This window comes from Limulus polyphemus, unplaced genomic scaffold (assembly GCF_000517525.1).
Source record: "Limulus polyphemus unplaced genomic scaffold, Limulus_polyphemus-2.1.2 Scaffold1931, whole genome shotgun sequence".
NCBI lineage: Eukaryota > Metazoa > Arthropoda > Merostomata > Xiphosura > Limulidae > Limulus > Limulus polyphemus.
The window spans coordinates 10,433-30,368 of NW_013667541.1; the positions used below are offsets into that span (position 1 = coordinate 10,433).

Genomic DNA, 19,936 nt, shown 5'->3' on the forward strand with positions numbered 1-19,936 from the left:
TAGAGGAAAAAATCCCTGTTCCAAAAGAAGAAAAAGAACCTGAGAGAAGGGAACTATTTGTCAAGGAAGAAGAAAAAATAGAAAAATTAGTAACTGAAGAAGTAGAGAAAGCAGAGGAAAAAATCCCTGTTCCAAAAGAAGAAAAAGAACCTGAGAGAAGGGAACTATTTGTCAAGGAAGAAGAAAAAATAGAAAAATTAGTAACTGAAGAAGTAGAGAAAGCAGAGGAAAAAATCCCTGTTCCAAAAGAAGAAAAAGAACCTGAGAGAAGGGAACTATTTGTCAAGGAAGAAGAAAAAATAGAAAAATTAGTAACTGAAGAAGTAGAGAAAGCAGAGGAAAAAATCCCTGTTCCAAAAGAAGAGAAAAAACCTGAAGAGAAAGAACCAATGTTCAAGGAGGTAGAAGAACCAGAAAAATTAGTAATTGAAGAATTAGAAAAAGCAGAGGAAAAAATTCCTGTTCCAAAAGAAGAAAAAGAACTTGAGAGAAGAGAAACAATGGTCAAGGCTTTCTCTACTTCTTCAATTACTAATTTTTCTATTTTTTCTTCTTCCTTGACCAATGGTTCTCTTCTCTCAGGTTTTTTTTCTTCTTTAGGAACAGGAGTTTTTTCCTCTGCTTTTTCTAATTCTTCAGTTATTAATTTTTCTGGTTTTTCTATTTCCTTAACCATTGGTTCCCTCTCCTCAAGTTTTTTCTCTACTTTTTGAACAGGAATTTTTTCCACTGCTTTCTCTACTTCTTCAGTTACTAATTTTTCTATTTTTTCTTCTTTTCAGTTACTAATTTTTCTATTCTTTCTTCTTCCTTGACCATTGGTTCTCTCTCCTCAGGTTCTTTTTCTTCTTTGGAAGCAGGAATTATATCCTCTGCTTTTTCTATTTTTTCAGTTATTACTTTTTCTACTTCCTGTACCATTGGTTCTCTCTTCTCAGGTTCTTTTTCTTCTTCAGGAATAGGAATTTTTTCTTCAGCTGTTTCTACTTCGTCAGTTATTAATGTTTTTGGTTTTTCTATTTCCATGGCCATTGGTTCTATCTCTTCTTTAGGAACATATATTTTTTCTTCAGCTTTCTGAACTTCTTCAATTTCTAGTTTTTCTATTTTTTCTTCTTCCTTGGCCACTGGTTCTCTTTCCTGAGGTTCTTTCTCTTCTATAGGAACAGATACTTTTTCCTCTGCTTTCTCAACTTCTTCAGTTACTAATTTTTCTATTTTTCCTTCTTCCTTGACTATTGGTTCTCTGTCCTTAGGTTCTTTTTCTTCTTTAAGAACAAGAATTGTTTCTTCTGCCTTTTCTATTTCTTCAGTTATTAATGTTTTTGGTTTTTCTACTTCTTTGGCCATTGGTTCTTTCTCATCTCTAGAAACAAATATTTTTTCCTCTGCTTTCTCAACTTCTTCTGTTTCTACTTTTTCAATTTTTTCTTCTTTCTTGACCTTAGGTTCTTTTTCTTCTTTAGGAAAAGGAATTTTTTCCTCTGGAAGTTGAGAAAGCAGAGGAAGAAATATCTGTTCCTAAAGAAAAGAAAGAACTAATGGCCAAAGAAGTAGACAAACCAAAAACATTAATAACTGAAGAAGTAGAAACAGCAGAAGAAAAAATTCCTGTTCCTAAAGAAGAAAAAGAATCTGAGGAGAAAGAACCAAGGGTCAAGGAAGAAGAAAAAATGGAAAAATTAATAACTGAAGAAGTAGAAAAAGCAGAAGAAAAATTTCCTATTCCTAAAGAAAAAAAAGAACCTGAGGAGAAAGAACCAGTGGCAAAGGAAGCAGAAAAACTAAAAACATTAATAACTGAAGAAATAGAAAAAGCAGAGGAAAAAATTCCTGCTCCTAAAGAAGAAAAAGAACCTGAGGAGAGAGAACCAATGGTCAAGGAAGAAGAAAGAATAGAAAAATTAGTAACTGAAGAAGTTGAGAAAGCAGAGAAAAAAATTCATTTTCTTAAAGAAGAAAAAGAACCTGAGAGGAGAGAACCATTGGTCAAGGAAGAAGAAAAAACTGAAAAATTGGTAACTGAAGAAATAGAAAAGGTAGAAGAAAAAATCCCTGTTCCAAAAGAAGAGAAAAAACATGAAGAGATAGAACCAATTATCAAGGAAGTAGAAAAAGCAGAGGAAAAAATTCCTGTTCCTAAAGAAGAAAAAGAACCTGAGAGAAGGGAACTATTGGTCAAGGAAGAAGAAAAAATAGAAAAATTAGTAACTGAAGAAGTAGAGAAAGTAAAGGAAAAAATTCCTGTTCCAAAAGAAGAGAAGAAACCTGAGGAAAGAGAACCAATGGTCAAGGAAGTAGAAAAAATAGAAAAATTAGTAATTGAAGAAGTTGAGAAAACAGAAGAAAAAATATCTCTTTCTAAAGAAGAGAAAGAACCAATGTCCAAGGAAGTAGAACAACCAAAAACATTAATAACTGAAGAAGTAGAACCAGCAGAGGTAAAAATTCCTGTTGCAAAAGAAGAAAAAGAACCTGAGGAGAGAGAACTAATTGTCACAGAAGTAGAAAAACCAGAAAAATTAATAGCTGAAGAATTAGAAAAAGGAGAGGAAAAAATTACTGTTCCTAAAGAAGAAAAAGAACCTGAGAGAAGAGAACCATTGGTCAAGGAAGAAGAAAAAATAGAAAAATTAGTAACTGAAAAAGTAGAGAAAGTAGAGGAAAAAATTCCTGTTCCTGAAAAAGAAAAAGAACTTGCGGAGAGAGAACCAGTTGTCAAGGAAGTAGAAAAACCAGAAAAATTAATAGCCGATGAAATAGAAGAAGCAGAAGAAAAACTTCTATTTCTTGAAGAAAAAGAACCTGAGGAGAGAGAACCAATGGTCAAGGAAGTAGAAAAAATTGAAAAATTAGTAACTGAAGAAGTTGAGAAAGCAGAGGAAAAAATCCCTGTTCCAAAAGAAGAGAAAAAACCTGAAGAGATAGAACCAATTGTCAAGGAAGTAGAAAAACCAGAAAAATTAATAACTGAAGAATTAGAAAAAGCAGAGGAAAAAATTATTGTTCCAAAAGAAGAAAAAGAACCTGAGGAGAAAGAACCAATGTTCAAGGAGGTAGAAAAACCAGAAAAATTAGTAATTGAAGAATTAGAAAAAGCAGAGGAAAAAAGTCCTGTTCCAAAAGAAGAAAAAGAACCTAAGAGAAGGGAACTATTGGTCAAGGAAGAAGAAAAAATAGAAAAATTAGTAACTGAAGAAGTAGAGAAAGTAGAAGAAAAAACCCCTCTTCCAAAAGAAAAGAAAAAACCTGAGGAGAGAGAACAAATGGTTAAGGAAGTAGAAAAACCAGAAAAATTAATAGCCAAAGAAATAGAAGAACCAGAGCAAAAAGTTCCTTTTCTTAAAGAAAAAGAACCTGAGGAGAGAGAACCAATGGTCAAGGAAGTAGAAAAAATTGAAAAATTAGTAACTGAAGAAGTTGAGAAAGCAGCGGAAAAAATCCCTGTTCCAAAAGAAGAGAAAAAAACTGAAGAGAGAGAACCAATGGTCAAGGAAGCAGAAAAACTGAAAACATTAATAACCAAAGAAGAAGAAAAAGCAGAGGAAAAAATTCCTTTTCCTATAGAAGAAAAAGAACCTGAGGAGAGAGAACCAATGGTCAAGGAAGTAGAAAAAATGGAAAAATTAGTAACTGAAGAGGTTGAGAAAGCAGAGGAAAAAATCCCTGTTCCAAAAGAAGAGAAAAAACCTGAAGAGAGAGAACCAATGGTCAAGGAAGCAGAAAAACTGAAAACATTAATAACCAAAGAAGAAGAAAAAGCAGAAGAAAAATTTCCTATTCCTAAAGAAGAAAAAGAACCTGAGGAGAAAGAACCAGTGGCAAAGGAAGCAGAAAAAATTGAAAAATTAGTAGCTGAAGAATTAGAAAAAGCAGAGGAAAAAATTCCTGTTCCAAAAGAACCTGAGGAGAAAGAACCAATGTTCAAAGAAGTAGAAGAACCAGAAAAATTAATGACTGAAGAAGTGGAGAAAAAAATTACTGTTCCTGAAAAAGAAAAAGAACCCAAGGAGGGAGAACCAATGGTCAAGAAGGTAGAAAAACTAGAAAAATTAATAACTGAAGAAATAGAGAAACTAGAAGATAAAATTCCTATTCCTGAAAAAGAGAAAGCAAGAGAGCTAATGATCAAAGAAGGAGAAGAAATAGAGAAAGCAAAGGAAAAAGTACCTGTTCCTAAAGAAAAGAAAAAACAGGAAGAAAGAGAGCCAATAGTCAAGGAAGTAGAGAAATTAGAGAGAAAAGTACATATACCTAAAGAAGAAAAAGAACTTGAGGAAGTAGAAAAAGCCAAATATGTTGAGAAAGAAGAGAAAAAAGTACTTATTTCTGAACAAGAGAAAGAACCTGAAGAAGTAGAAAGAGCCAAAGAAGTAAAGAAAGAAGAGGAAAAAGTACCATTACCTAAAGAAGAGAAAGAATCTGAAAAAGTAAAGAAAGCAGAGGAAAAAGAACCATTACCTAAAGAAGAGAAAGAATCTGAAAAAGTAAAGAAAGCAGAGGAAAAAGAACCTGAGGAAGTAGAAAAAGCCAAAGAAGTTGAGAAAGAAGATGAAAAATTATTTGTACCTAAACAAGGGAAAGAACCTGAAGAAGCTGAGAAAGTAGAGACGAAAATGCCATTAGCTAAAAAAGAAAAAGAACCTGAAGAGGTAGAAAGAGCCAAAGAAGTTGAGAAGGAAGAGGAAAAAGTACTTGTACCTATGGAAGAATCTGAAGAGGTAGACAGAGTCAAAGAAGATGAGAAAGAAGAAGAAAAAGTACTTGTACCTAAACAAGAGAAAGAACCCGAAGAAATAAAAATATCCAAAGTAGAGAAAGAAGAGGAAATATTACTTGTACCTAAAGAAGAGAGAGAACTTGAAGAAGTAGAGAAAGCAGAGAAAAAAGTACTTGTATGTAAAGAGAAAGAAGAACCTGAAGAAGTAGGGAAAGAAGAGGAAAAAGTTCTTGTACCTAAAGAATGGAAAGAAGCTGAAGAGAGAGAGCCAATGATCAAGGAAATAGTAAAACCAGAAAAAGTATTAACTGTTAGTAAAGAAGAAAAGGACTTTGAAGATGTAGAAAAAGCAGAGGAAAAAATTCCAGTACCCAAAGATGAAAAAGAACCTGAAGAAGTGAAAAGAGCCCAAGAAGTAGAAAAAATACAGGAAAAAAAATTTTTGACTAAAGAAGAGAAAGAACCTAAAGAATTTGAAATAACCAAAGAAGAAGAAAAAGTACTTGTACCTAAACAAGAGAAAGAACCCGAAGAAGTAAAAATAGTCAAAGAAGTAGAGAAAGAAGTGGAAAAATTACTTATACCTAAAGAAGAGGAAGAACCTGAAGAAATAGAAAAAGCCAAAGAAGTAGAGCAAGAAAAGGAAGAAGTACTTGTATCTAAAAAAGAGAAAGACCCAATGATTGGGGAAATGGAAAAACCAGAAGATGTGGTAACTATTAGTAAAGAAGAAAAAGACTTTGAAGAAGTAGAAAAAGCACAGGAAAAGGAACTTGAAAAAACAATACATATTACCGAAGGTAAATATAAACCACAAGAAGTACAGCTTATTGCTTCTGAAGAAAAGGAGTCTGATAAAGATAAAACAAGAGAAGTACAGCTTATTGCTACTGAAGAAAAGGGGTATGAAGAACTAGTAGAAAAGGTACCTATAACAAAGAGAGACATAACACCCATAGCTAAGGAAGAAAAAGAAACCAAAGAAAAATTATCTACAACAGAAAAAAAAGAAAAATCAGAAAAAGTAGAGCCTATTGTTACTGAAGATGAGGAGCTCAAAAAAGTAATTAGTGTTTCTACAGAAATAGAAGAACCTAAAGAAGAACCACCTGTTTCTAAGGGAAAGGAAGAATCTGTAGAAGAGGTATCTTTACTTAGGGAAGAACAAGACTTAACAATTAGTGTTAAAGACAAAAAAGAACCTGGAGGAAGAACACTCTTAGCCGAAGAAGAAATATCTGAAGAATTAAAACCTACTGGTATTAAAGAGGAGAAGCCTGAAAAAGCAACAACTTTTACCAAAGAAATAGAAAAACCTATGGAAGAAAAAGATGTAATAACTAAGGAACATGGAGTACCAGTAGAGAGTGTGTCTTTAGACAAAAAAGAAGATAAACCAAAAGAAGTAGAACCTATTTCATTTGAAGACAAAGAGCCCGAACAAACAATAACTGTGCCTAAAGAAGTACTATCTATTTGTAGAGAAAGTAGGGAATCTATGGAACAAGTATCTGTATCCAAAGATGAAAAAGGTATAACAAGCATTACTAAGGCAGAAAAAGAATGTGAAGAAACAATATCTATAACAAAAGAAGAAAAAGTAGTAGAACCTGTTTCTATAAAAGAGAAAGATCCAAAAAAAGAAATATCTGTAACCAAAGAGGAAGTAGTAGAATCTATTTTTATAGAAGAAAAGGAATCTGAAAAAGAAATACCTGTAACCAAAGAAGAAATAGTAGAACCTATTTCTATAGAAGAGAAGAAAACCAAAAAAGAAATATCTGTAACCAAAGAGGAAATAGCAGAACCTATTTCTATAGAAGAGGAGGAGACCAAAAAAGAAATATCTGTAACCAAAGAGGAAGTAGTAGAATCTATTTTTATAGAAGAAAAGGAATCTGAAAAAGAAATACCTGTAACCAAAGAGGAAATAGTAGAACCTATTTCTATAGAAGAGAAGAAAACCAAAAAAGAAATATCTGTAACCAAAGAAGTCACAGAACCTATTTCTATAGAAGAGGAGGAGACCAAAAAAGAGATATCTGTAACCAAAGAGGAAATAGTAGAACCTATTTCTATAGAAGAGAAGGAGCCTGAAAAAACAATATTTGTAACCAAAGAAGTCACAGAACCTATTTCTATAGAAGAGGAGGAGCCAAGAAAAGCAATATCCATAACTAAAGATGTGGAAAAACCAAAAGTAGTACAACCTGTTTCTAAGGAACCAGAAAAATCTTTAGAAAGAGAATTTGTAGTCAAAGAAGGAAAAGATGGTACAAGTATTACTAAGGACCAAAAAGAATCTGAAGAAAGAATATCCACAACCAAAGAAAAAGGAGTAGTAGAACCTATTTCTGTTGAAGGAGAGGAGTCTGAAAAAGTAATGTTTCTAACCAAAGAATTACAACCTGGTTATAATGTAATGGAAGAACCCACAGAAGGGGTATCTATACCCAAGGAAGAATACTTAACACCTACTGCTAAGGACAAAATAAAACCTGGAGAAAGTATACGTGTTGCCAAAGAAGAAATATCTGAAGAATTAAAACCTACTGGTACTGAAGAGAAGGAGCCTGAAATTTTAACGAAACAAATAAAACCAGATGTTATGAAATCAAGTTTCCATGAAGAAACAATAATTAAATCTCCAGGACACTATTCAAGTGAAGTTGGACATCTGACATCTGTTTGTCATGTTAGAAAGGAGAGTTATCAAACGGATGGAAAAATATTACTGAAAGAATCAATTCAAGCTCTGGAACCTGAAAAGGAGATTTGTGAATCTGATGATCAGTTTGCTGGATTAGATGAAACAGAACAGTTTTCAGTGGTTTCTGATAACGAAAAATTAGGATATCGCATACAACCACCATCAGATAAAGATGCTTCTGATGAGGATCAAAAAATTTCTTTTAAGAGTGAAATATGTGTGAGAACCATTGTTGAAGGAAAGGATGAATATGAGGGTGGTACTTCTCAGAAAATGGATTATGTTTCAGAAGTATGTACAAGTTCAACAAGCGATCCTGTAGAAATGAAAAAAATATCTAAAGATGATAAACTCTATGAGCATAAAGAATTATCTGCTAGTTCGTTGAGTGTTGGCATGATCAAACAATATGATGATTGCATTGTCCAAGCACAGACACTCAAGAAAATGGAACCTAGTACAGAACTTATCACAGATCCAATGAAGTCCATCATCCCTTATCCTGCCGAAACATCTGAGCCGTATACATCAGAGAGGGAGCACTCCATGACTGAAACTTTGGATGCGATTAGTGATGACATTCTACCAGAAGACAGCATACCGTCCATGTCTCTAGAGCATTCTAGAACAGATAGTTTGCTAGAACCTCTTATAGAATCAATGCATAAAAAGAGTGAAGATCCTTCACAAGAAAAAGACTATGCTAGTGATGGAATTATTTGTCATTCGACACCCACAGAAGACATTCAGTTGCAGGTTGAATCCAAATCTAGATCTGCAGTTGAAAAGGACGTTTCACTGCATAGTGAAATGACTTCTTCAGAAAGAGCAGACCAGAATGGTCATACAATAACAAAGCTCCCTTTGGTAGCCTCTTCTTCACCATATCCCATAGAAGACGTAAAATCTTCTAAGGTACCTGAAAGAGTAGTTCCAGAGGTATATGAAACAGCTACAAAAGCCAAACCTTCATCACATATTACTAGTGATAAGTCTAAAGCAATTTGTAAAGAAAAATCATCTGATGCTATTTTGGCTGATGATACACGTTTGAGTTTGAAAGATGACCAAAGTTACAAAGTGGAAAAGGAAAGCAATGATTCCCTCAAACTCCAACAAAAAGTGTGCATTCCTTCTATGGACAATGGTTCCACAGAAGAGAAAGAATTCAAACAGGCAAGCCCGTTACAGGATAAATCTTCAACTGAATCTGCTCTTCTAGCTAGTTCCATGCAGGAAGGTATATCACACACTGAAACTACAACTATCATTCATACACAGTCCCATTCTGAAATACCAAAAGAAGAATTTACATTAGATTCTTGGGACAAACCAATGGGTCTTCCAACTCCGCCCGATCCAGTAGAATTTGCTACTAGGAATAGGACTGTGTCAAGAACATCAGGTAAGAGTTCCACAACTGGCCATAGCCCAAGAACATCAACACCTAAGAAGATTTTAGAAAATGGAAGAAGATCACCAAACGTGTCTTCCAAGACAGCTAATTCTCCTAAAAATGAAAAGGCGGTTGGTATAGGAAAATACAAACTAGAGAACAATGATGTTTTATCTGAACCAGTGTTTTTAGACATGGCTTACGTTCCAAACCATGGTGATCCACAGTACTGTGATGTCGATTTTTTTAAAAAAGTTCGAGCGCGTTATTATGTGTTTAGTGGTACAAATCCGAGTAAGGAAGCATTTAACGCCTTGCTAGAAGCTAAGCAGAGCTGGGACGATAAGGATGCAGAAGTAACTGTTATTCCAACCTATGAAACAGACACATTAGGTTATTGGATGGCCCTCAACCAAGATGTTCTGGCAGCAAACAAAATTGAAGTAGCACCCTCCGCCAGCAGATGTACCATAAGTCTGCAAGATCACGATACTACATGTGCAGCCTATCGGCTAGAATTTTAAACTTTTCCGATACTCGTTGTGTTTGTTTAGTTCCTAAAAGACTAAAGAGGAGCCGTAATATTTGTTTCGTTCGCTTTGTATTTGTAGGAGAAAAAAATAGTATTTTATTTCTGTAACTTTTACGATATATATATATTTGTTTTTATTCTTGGTTTGCTCTAATACGAAAGTACTCATATACAAATAGATTAATTAGAAAACAAAGGCAGCTCAAAAGCTTATTCCATATTGTTAGTTATATATGTTACAGCAGCAGTTTACTGTATATTATTTTTCCTCTGGTTTTCACTAAGTAGGTAGGTATACGTTAAGGGATAGTAACATAATGTTGAGTTAGGTATATCTGCAGTACCAAAGAGAAAGAATTACGTGACTTGAGAATATCATTAAGACCGAATTTTCGACTATAATTTACTAAAAACCTGAAAGCCATGTAGAACTATAGCTCTAAAGAGCTGATGTTATTAACTGGTGACATTTTAAGAGACATAAAATCCATCTGTAGACTTGGCTTTTCATTACACATGCAAATATCTAGAAATGTGACACGTCACTGTTCATCCTGTGCATATAATAAGGAGTCACTAAATATGCAACAAGCTACTCGTACATCTTTATCGCTCTTTTGAACTTTTAATAGAAGTCTCTTTCTTAGCGTCACTGTGATCTTATCATATAAAATAAATCCGTCAACAAATATGAAGACATGTTATCGTAATGTAGCTCTACCTATTGGCACTTTTTGACATTTTTTCTTCTTCAGACAATTCTCTCTCTGTATAGTTAAATTTCCGAGATATTTTGAAAATACAGGTTTCTTGCCTTGTCACGTCCATTATATTAAAGTAGATAGAAAAGTGTAAAATTATCAAAACTACTAATATGTATCTTTATGTATAGCTTATATCTTTCTTCTTCTTATGTGGGTTACAAGCTAAGCGACACAGTCCAGGTAAATAACCGGTTAGAATAGAAGTAACTTTCATAGAACCAATGGCACTACATTAATACTCCGTTTTTTTATTTGTGTTTCTTTCATGATGAAACCGTCTGGAATCGAATTTTTCTTTGAGGCGAAAGAGTTTTCAAATTATGACAGGCAATTTGCTAAGTTCGTAGAACCTAATGGTTAAGTATTCTCCAAAGAACACTTATTGTTTCGTTACATTTCTGTCCAATGCCATTTGACCGCCATAGCAAACGCAGAATTGAGACTGATTCTGAATGTACGTGAAGAAAGTGTAAAAGTACTTTTGATTGGTTTATATTTCGAAATGAAATAAGATCATAGGTTTCTTACCTGGGCTTCCTCCCGGATTCTGAATATCAAAAACCTCTAAGTTCGTCCAGGCAGCGAAGAGCTCCTTGAGGGCAATTTTATATTTATTCTTGTATAAATTGTTGGCATTTTAGGCTTTTAATACGAATAAAATTGTGTTTTACTAATTCTCTAACTGAGCTTGTTACAGATTTATTAGTCATACACTTGTTTGTCAATATATATATATAATTGTTAGTATTTTTCGCCAGCCATATATTTTAGTACTCTCGCCGTTTATGTGTTTTTAGCAAGTTTGCCCTTTGTTCAAGAACTTAACAACTTAATCGTGAAGCACTTAATGAAAAGAGTTTTCCTATTTCACAACTGAATGCAGTTGCTGTAACCTTGTTTGTCAACGTGGTTGTGCAGGAGTAGTAATATTCAGCATATTGCTGGTTCACAAAACTTATGAGATATTTATTATTAAATAAGACACTCTCTTGACTCTCCACTTAGTATATCCTATTTTTGATTTGCCCTGATCATTTAATTCCCATTTTCTCTATTAGAACTAATCTAACCTCTTTGTTGTTAGACATACTGATATTTACATTCTGTCGTTGTTGTTGTTTGTTTGTTTTTTTATCATTCTTTCAGCACGGTGACATGATTTTTGAGAGATAACGTGATGTTACAGATTTCTAAAGCTAGGAAAAGAAATGTAACAAGTATTCTAGTGTCTTTTGTAAATAATAGCTAATGTATAATTTTCTTAAAGAAATATAGGGTTTATTACGGAAAAGCAAATTACAAAATAGTAGTGTTTAGCACTACAGTATTTACTAGAAATTTAACTTTAGCTTTTCTTGGGTAAATAGATTAACTTGATGTGTGTTAATCGGTCAAACTCTAATATATACTCTAGTGCCATGAACTAGTCTTGCTCAACTGACGGTTTTTTATAATTTTCTTTAAATAGAAAACCACATTACTTGAAATATTAAAACCCTAGAAAGTCAGTTGTTGTTTTTTTATTTCAGAGTCATCTGAAATCGCCTCTTAATTGACAATATTCTTAGTTTTACTTCTACAAAAAAAAACTGTATCATGAGGATATTATGTTTATACGGAATTTTCACATACCTATTTGTATTCATAAAGCTACCGTTTTCAAGTTTGTCTCTTTATGGCTTATTCGGAACTTATTTTCTCAAGTTCATTTTACTGCATAATTTTACTTTTAATCAGAAATTACGGTATTTTATATTTAGCAGTATAATCGGATTCTGCACGAATATTGATCCAAATTGATGACATACGGGAAGAAAGAAATGTGCTTTTTCAAAAAGGGTTATGGGCAACAATAGCAATGAAAGAATTAGCCTTACGATATGAAAAAAAAACATCATGTTTGTCTTTGTTAACTACTTGATCAATCAGTTGAGATCATTTTTTTTCAGGTTTGCTTTTAGTTATTTAAATTTTTGTAACAATTTATGAGCATCAGTTGATCTGGAACAAAAAAAAATCGGATATAAATATTTGTCTATTTACATTAAAACTTTATAATTCATAACTATAGAACAATCAACTGAATATTATAGTTCAATATCTAACAACCAAAACGGTGGTGTATTAGAAACTTTTTGTGCTGCAAACAGTAAATATGGCTTCCTAACTTCCTTCTCGTTGTATTTTCGGATGAAAATTATAGAGACATTGGCTCAGTGTTTTTTATTTAGTAATCCATGTTTTATTTTGACATTTAAATAACACATTAATCGGTAGAATCAAAATAAAACTTAGCTAATTGCACGCAATGAGTAATTTTTCATAACGCCTTTACTATGTAAAAATCACTCGTAGACAAAAAAGGGGTGAGGGGAGCTTATCATTAATAGGCTTCTAAAGATTAAAGTAAGTTGCTTTTGTGAAATACATTTCTTTAAAATCCTAACGTGCAAGCAGTCTACGAAGACAATCACACTTTCAAGCCTCACCCTTATATATCTAATATCCTCATGCAGTGTCCTTCTATTTGTAGAGATCCATCAGAGTAAATGTGTATGTAGAAAAACCTAGCAAACAGGACGTTCCTCGTCTGCTAGTGCTGTCGAGCTCATCTTTTACATCTTAGTCAATACGTCACGACATTCCAAGATTTATATCCGCTTTGAAGTTAGTTTACATTTAACGGAAGATGCGACCAAACTTTAATTTAATTTTTTTGATAAAAGCATACAGGGCATCCCAATTGGCGTAATATATCGTATTTTTATGTTAATAGTTAGGGAGTTTAAGTAGATGGTGCTACCTACGATTGACCTCGAGTGTATTCGTGACACGAGTAAAAGTTATTTTATTTTATTTTAGAGAATATATACATATACTCTTAAATCCAACTTGAATGTAAGAATATCTGATGCTAGGCCTTTGTATGACTGCAAACTTATATGAAAGTGAACGTTTGTGGAACATCAGTGATTAATACTGTGTTAGTATTCATAAAGTTTTATGTTTATCTGTGCTTAATGCTGATGAAACAAAAGTTTCTGTGATGCGCTAAACATATTGCAATTATGTTATTGTGTAACTTGTTTAATTAAGCCTGTGTTGTTGCACAGCGCTATGTTGCTATGGTTACTGTAAGGCTCAAACGTGTTAATAAATTATGCTTTTTAAAGTCATGTGATTGCTGATTTTAAATATAACTTTTTAATATAATCTATACTGGAGCATTTGGAACCGAAATAAATGTTTACCATTATTTATAGATTATAAAATTTCAAACATAACTATAAAGTTTTGGCTAATATTTTTTTTCAAAGTTGTAGTAGCTTCGTGGGGGTTCTGGAGGAAACAAGAGAATATTTTCTTTGAAACATTGTTTCATAGCATTTGAATAGATAAAAACGATAAAAATATAAACTGATGAACATGTTTTATTTTGAGAACACCCAAATTAAACACTTAAGACCCAAAAATTATATCAATTAACTTATAATTTTGCATTCTTTCTCAAAGTATTGTTGTAACGGCTTCTAAGCTTGTATGGGTTATTTTGTATTCGGTAAAAATAAAAATGTAAATTGAAGTCCATTTAATGGTAACGAGATTGTTTTAATTCTTCAACTACAAGTCAACTTCGTTGATGTTCACTGATAGGCCTAGGTTTACAGTAGAAGTTAATACAGAAATTTCTCGCGCTCTACAAAATGCACGGCGCATCTCTTATTACTTCATTGAGAAACAAAGTTAATATTCCAAAGCTAAACTAAGGGCGTGTCCTCCATTGGAGAACTCTGTCCCTCCCTTTAGAAGCTCCCATCTGAAATTCTGAAACAAGATTCTTAGATTATCGACAGTGTGACTCCCACTGACATGAAAGTGATGATTTTTCTGCCCTCAAACTACCCCTTATACCCACAAATAAAAAACCTTCGAAATGTTCTAAAACTACTTAACAAATTCAATCAAATGATAATTCATTAATTTAATAACAGATTCAATAGTTAATAATTATCTACTATAGCCTAATAGTCATCATCACCAAGATGTATTTATTCCCAGTGTTGTTTTGTGGTTGAGGACCAAACGTATTAACAGCAATTCTCTCCAACACAGTACTGTTTTAGTTTTCCAAGGTTGTTTCATTAATTAATATTTTTTGCTTAGAACATAGTTGACATGATTTACACTAATTTTCTACAGGTTTCTGGTGTTCAATGCAGTAGAAGCATTTTCCTATCTTCGCTGGTGTCTTCTAAACACCTTAGTGTTCAGCTATTGGAAAGTTGTGTAAGTAATGAAGTTTTTCTGATTGTAACTGTGGACATTTATGGTCATTATTATCTTCCCAATGTTGACATAATAAGACTCCTCATAGGCATAACAAAAACTTTCAAATTTGGGCTATATTGAGGCACTGTTTGCCATGAGGTCATTCTGTACCATTTCTGTTCCATTGATAAGAGGCATAATTATCGTATCTTTTGTCTGAGATTCTTTCAGTTTAGTGTTGGACCACATCAATTCTTCATCATCTGTGGATGTTTCACCTTGGTTTAATATTAGGTTGGTTATCTTTGTTATTTTGTGCTTCCTTATTTTCAATGTTGTCTCCGGTGGGGCAGTGGTAAGTTTACGGACTTACATCGCTAAAATCCGGGGATAGATTCTCCGCAGTGGACACAGCAGATAGACCAATGTGGCTTTGCTCTAAAACAAGCAAAGTTTCAGTGTTTTCAATCTTTGACAACACAATAATGATCCATAAGCATTTCCAAGGTTCCCTCCTGGACAATATGCAATGTAATGTTGAAGTTGCACTACTGAATTTTTTGGGACCACCTTTCTATCTGGCCTTTTGGATTGTGGAAATTAATGAGCCATTTCAATGTTACATGAACTGCCTGTATTGTAAACCTTTACCCAAATGGGTGGTGATAAACTGACTCAGGACTCGATCAGTACTAAATAGTTCTTTTCAAGTTGTACAATACCCCCTTTCCGAAGAATTCATTCCATTGCTATAAGTAGGTGCTTATATGTTCTTTCCATGTTGCACTTGAAATAGCACTGCTTAGTCACTGGCATTGTGTCTAATATGGATGGATCTTTAAAATCTGGATGTGCTAATACAGGAGTACTGACTTGTTCTTTTTATAAGTTTTTTGAATGCTTATTCACAATCAGAAGTCTAAAAAGTATAATTTTTCTATTAGTTTGTGTAAAGGACAAACTATGTCAAAGAGAGATTTTACAAATTGATGACAGTACGATCCAAGACATCCTCTTACCACAAACAAGTTGGCCAATTAAAAAAAAAATCAGTCTTTGATCATATGTATTACCAAATTCATCTGTTTATGGAAAAATTTACTATTTTGGGGATTAAGCTTTGTTTATCTTTACTTAACTGATTCAGTATTTTACTTAACCCATCACAAGCATCATTGAAGATATTCCCATGTGCGACTACATCATCTATATAGATGAGAACGACATTCCATGGCACCAGAGAGTGCATATTCCATTGGTCATTCAAACGTGTCATTTGAATTGCATAACTCCAATGTTAGCGCAATAAACTGTCACAGCCCATTATCTACTTTAGAGGCTGTCTTTTATCGACTTGCTTCGTTCACTTGCACTGGACTCTTCAAATCGATGGTGATATCCATTTTCACTCAGATAAGGCATTCAAAGTCGAGTGAATCCTTAAATGGAATTCTGATTTTTTAATATTTAAGGTAATCAAATGGTGGAACAACTAAGAAATGTATTATTGTTGTTGTTTCACCAGAAAAGAAATACCTGTATACAAACTTCTACATGTGGAAAGGAAATGATTTACTAATTTATCATAAATTTCCGACGTCACAAATGCCATCATAACAAGTTTCTGCAAAGTACAGTAAGGTCAAACTTTAGACCATATATCTTGACAGATTATCCACTGACATTTTATTGTTTGTGAACGTCGACTTCCAAGATCAGATAAAATATACAAAACCCCATTGGAGTTGTAACGAGGGACTTGACAATAAGTTCCCTAGTGGGTCAGTGATAAGTTTATGGATGTACAACAATAAAATCCGGAGTTATAGAAGGAGCACAGGTGTATCTTTGTGCTGAAACAAGCAAACCGAATTTGACAAAAAACGTGTCTGGAAGCTTGTGAACTGTTTGGTTGTGAATCATTGTCAGATTCGATTATTTGGTAATATTATCTTGTTAACGACAAATGGAGATATGACCAGCTTCATCGCATTGAATGTTTTTGTCGGGGGAGGGAAGTTTGGTACACTTCCACAGAGAACTTCAAACATTTTTCTGTTCGAAATGTTCTGTCCTTTGATTTTTTGCTGTATGAATAATACTCTTTGGATAGGATTCTGACACAGTTATCCAGTTACAAGTACATATGCGGTGGCTTTACACTATCGAATTAAAGAGGACTTGCTATTCTAAATATGGCGCCCAAGGATTGGATCTGCAAAGACACGTCACTGTAATAGCACATACAAGTCGTTCAAATGAAATCCGTCTGTAGTAGAGCTTGTTTGTAATATTTCAAGGTTTATATGATAACTTTATGAACAAATTTTCAAGACGTTTTTGTCATAATTTCGTTCATTTCAGTCGTCTGTGCAGTGGGGTAACTACAAAAAATACCCCCCCCCCCAATATAAAGTAATCCCCACTCAAATTTATTTCCTTTTAATGGTAGTTAAGGTTCTGGTGGATTCGGGCCCCTATTGGCTCGCCCCTCCACTCCGCAATCGCGGGGGCATACTTACGCCAATACTTCTGTGCATACTATTCACTCAATTTCCTCCCAAGCTATCGATAATGCTTTCAATGTTACATGGCCTTGGCGGCTGTTTTGTAATGCTAGAAATTTTTGTTCTGAAGATGAGTCTTTGAAAATTACTAGAAGTTCTTCTAAGTTTGATCTAAAACTACATAATAATTACTGAAAATATATATTCACACACACACTTTTGACTTTGGATATCCAACATTATTTAACAATAACAATGGAAGAAGAAAAAAACAGTACCAGAACTATAGAATAAATTTAGCAGAGGATGCTTCTGATTTAACTGAAAGTTGGTTCTGTGTTGACAAAAACAAACCGATTCACACTTTTTAAAATATAACGTATACACTGAGTAAAACGTACTGTTTACCAACTCTTCCTCTTCTTCCTCTTGAAGAAGAATAAATAATAACAATTTTCTCCCATCAAAATAATATATATTTTATTTTTACATGTCTTCAAAATCCATGATTTTTGCAGTGAATATGAAGCAGAAGAAAAAATTAAATTATGATTTTATTTTAAGACTTTCGAAGTATAATACGTGTCACATTAATTGTGATATATATACGTATGTATAAACACACACTCACACACATATATACAGGCCATCTCCAAGATTCAGAGAGGCCCAGCCCTTTCAATTTTTTGAAGCCCTTAGCTATAATAAAAACAAATGATAACACATTTAAACAAAATAAGACAATCATTGGCCCAAAGAAAAAGTGTAACATAATTTGAATAGTTAATTTTTATATATAATTTGCAGCTATAAGCTGAGAGTGTAAGTCACATTTTGACCTGATTGGGAGGCACATAAAACAAGTCGCGAAACTTAACAAATGCTAAAAAATATCAAATGTCTAAACTTGAGTCCCTCTTTGAGCTTGAGGCCCGGGCCAAATGGCCCTCCTGCCCCCTTTAGTTGGGCCTATATATATATTACACAACACTATTAAAATATGCATATAAAAAAATCCTGCATGAGAAAGACTAAGGAGACGAAAGGTCATTGGGCTCATCGAGGTCACCGTCCAGTTACTCATAACCAACCAAATTGGCTCATCGAGGTCACCGTCCAGTTGCTTATAACCAATGAAAACGTTGAAATCAATAAATATAGTCTTTCACATACAACTTACACAATGGGATATCTGAGCTCTGCCCACCGCGGGTGTAAAAATCCGATTTTTAGCGCTATAAACCTTCAGACTTACCGCTGATCCACATGTGAGAAAATAATTTTGTCTAAAAACAGTTTTACATTTCGGTTTCCATATCTTTAACCTATTACCTTTATAATATTCAAGGTTTGTACAGATAGGGTAGCTTTGCGCTTGACAACACACAAACAAAAATGTTTGTTTTGTCCAATCTTTACCAAAAAAAAAAATGCACCCCCCCCCTTTAGTGGCACAGCAGTATGTCTGCGGACTTACAACGCTAGAATTCGGGTTTCGATACCCGTCGTGGGCAGAGCACAGATAGCCCTTGTGCAGCTTTGTGCATAATTAAAAACAAACAAAAAAATTGTTTTACGATATTTTATTGCTACCAATAATTGGATAAAAAAAAAATTAATTATGGAATATTATTTTTCGATAAAGTTGACACAGCATTGATTGCATGTGCTATACTTAAAAATAAAATAAAACGGTGTATGTTTGGGAAAAAAGAAAGAAAAAGTATCCAAGTAATGTTCCAAATCTTATTATAATGGAGCTTGTGATGTATACGTCCAAAACTCGGATCTCGGAAACTACCATACTGATCATCACCGATCATAACTGGGTAATATTTTTACAACTAGGCAGTATTTTTATAGCTGAGCAATAAATAAAACAATTGAAATTTCCACAAAAATCATATGTTTCAGATTTAACCAGTAAAAATTACAAAAAAAGGGGTAAGTTTCAAATATAAAAGAATCAAAAAACAAACTTGAAATATATATATTTGTTTTTCTTTAGTGAAAATCTCATGCGTGTTGCAACAGAAAAGCAAGGCACTTTCATTGATAACTGCATCTATAAAGAAATACTTCAATAAAATCTACTCTGTGATGTAATGCTGTGATGACAGCTCATATTTAAACTAAAATTTCAATAAAATCCTATTTCTCATGGATGGTGAACATTATTGAATGTCAAGTATGAGTACATTATTGTAGAACTGTCAGACAATTCCAGAAAAGGCCGTAGGCCTAATATCCTTCCGCATGAACTAGCAGTTGTACCTGTCCGGAGGGAGGGTATTTCTATTAATCTCATTAACGTAAAACACAAGCATGACCAGCTTTCAAGATGGTTCATGTAAGCGCTACCTATATATTGATTATACTATCAATAAATTGCAGAAATAAATATTTCACGTAATCCAGTTTACTTACTTCATGTGTATTTAATAAATAATTTGAATTACAAATTAACCTAGAATAGATACATGTCGACTGAAAGTGGCCAAAGATAAAATATTTGTATACGAAATCCTAACTATTTCCGGATTTTGCATTTAAGGATTAAATTAAATTTATTAAAAGCGTGATTTCTATTTTCAATGAAAAAAATGCGTGTTTTTCCTGTTTTATCTCTTAGACTTGCATGGACTGGTGCTTAGGGTGACACTGAACATATTCGCCCTTTTAGCCGTGAGGGAGTTATAACATGATGGTCAATCCCACTATTCGTTGCTAAAAGAATAACCCATGTGCTGGCTTCCCTCTAGTCTATCACTGTTAAATTAGGGACGACTAGCGTAGATAGCCCTCGTGTAGCTTTGCGCGAGATTCGAAAACAAACCAATCCTAGATTTAAATCTTTATGTACCAAATGTGAATAATAATTTAAAAAAAAAATTGAAAATTAGAACATTTCCTAACACTGAACCTAAGTACGGATATCAGACACTCAGATTAGTTTATGTACATCTAGATATTATCCATAATTATCACATTAAATAAACGCAGAATCAGAATAGTTAATGTTGACCGAAACTCAATAG

General features: G+C 33.5%; 1 protein-coding gene across 1 annotated transcript in view; it reads left to right on the forward strand.

Annotated features, from left to right (window-relative positions):
- The window catches only part of LOC106465397 (microtubule-associated protein futsch-like), a 17,022-nt gene extending 4,700 nt beyond the window's left edge, over nucleotides 1–12,322 (forward strand). The window contains exons 4-5 of the mRNA XM_022393289.1: nucleotides 4–101; nucleotides 1,491–12,322. Of these exons, the coding sequence (XP_022248997.1) occupies nucleotides 4–101; nucleotides 1,491–9,350 (7,958 nt within the window). The 3' untranslated portion in view covers nucleotides 9,351–12,322. The remainder of the gene's footprint in view (nucleotides 1–3; nucleotides 102–1,490) is intronic.
- Nucleotides 12,323–19,936: the final 7,614 nt, after the last annotated feature.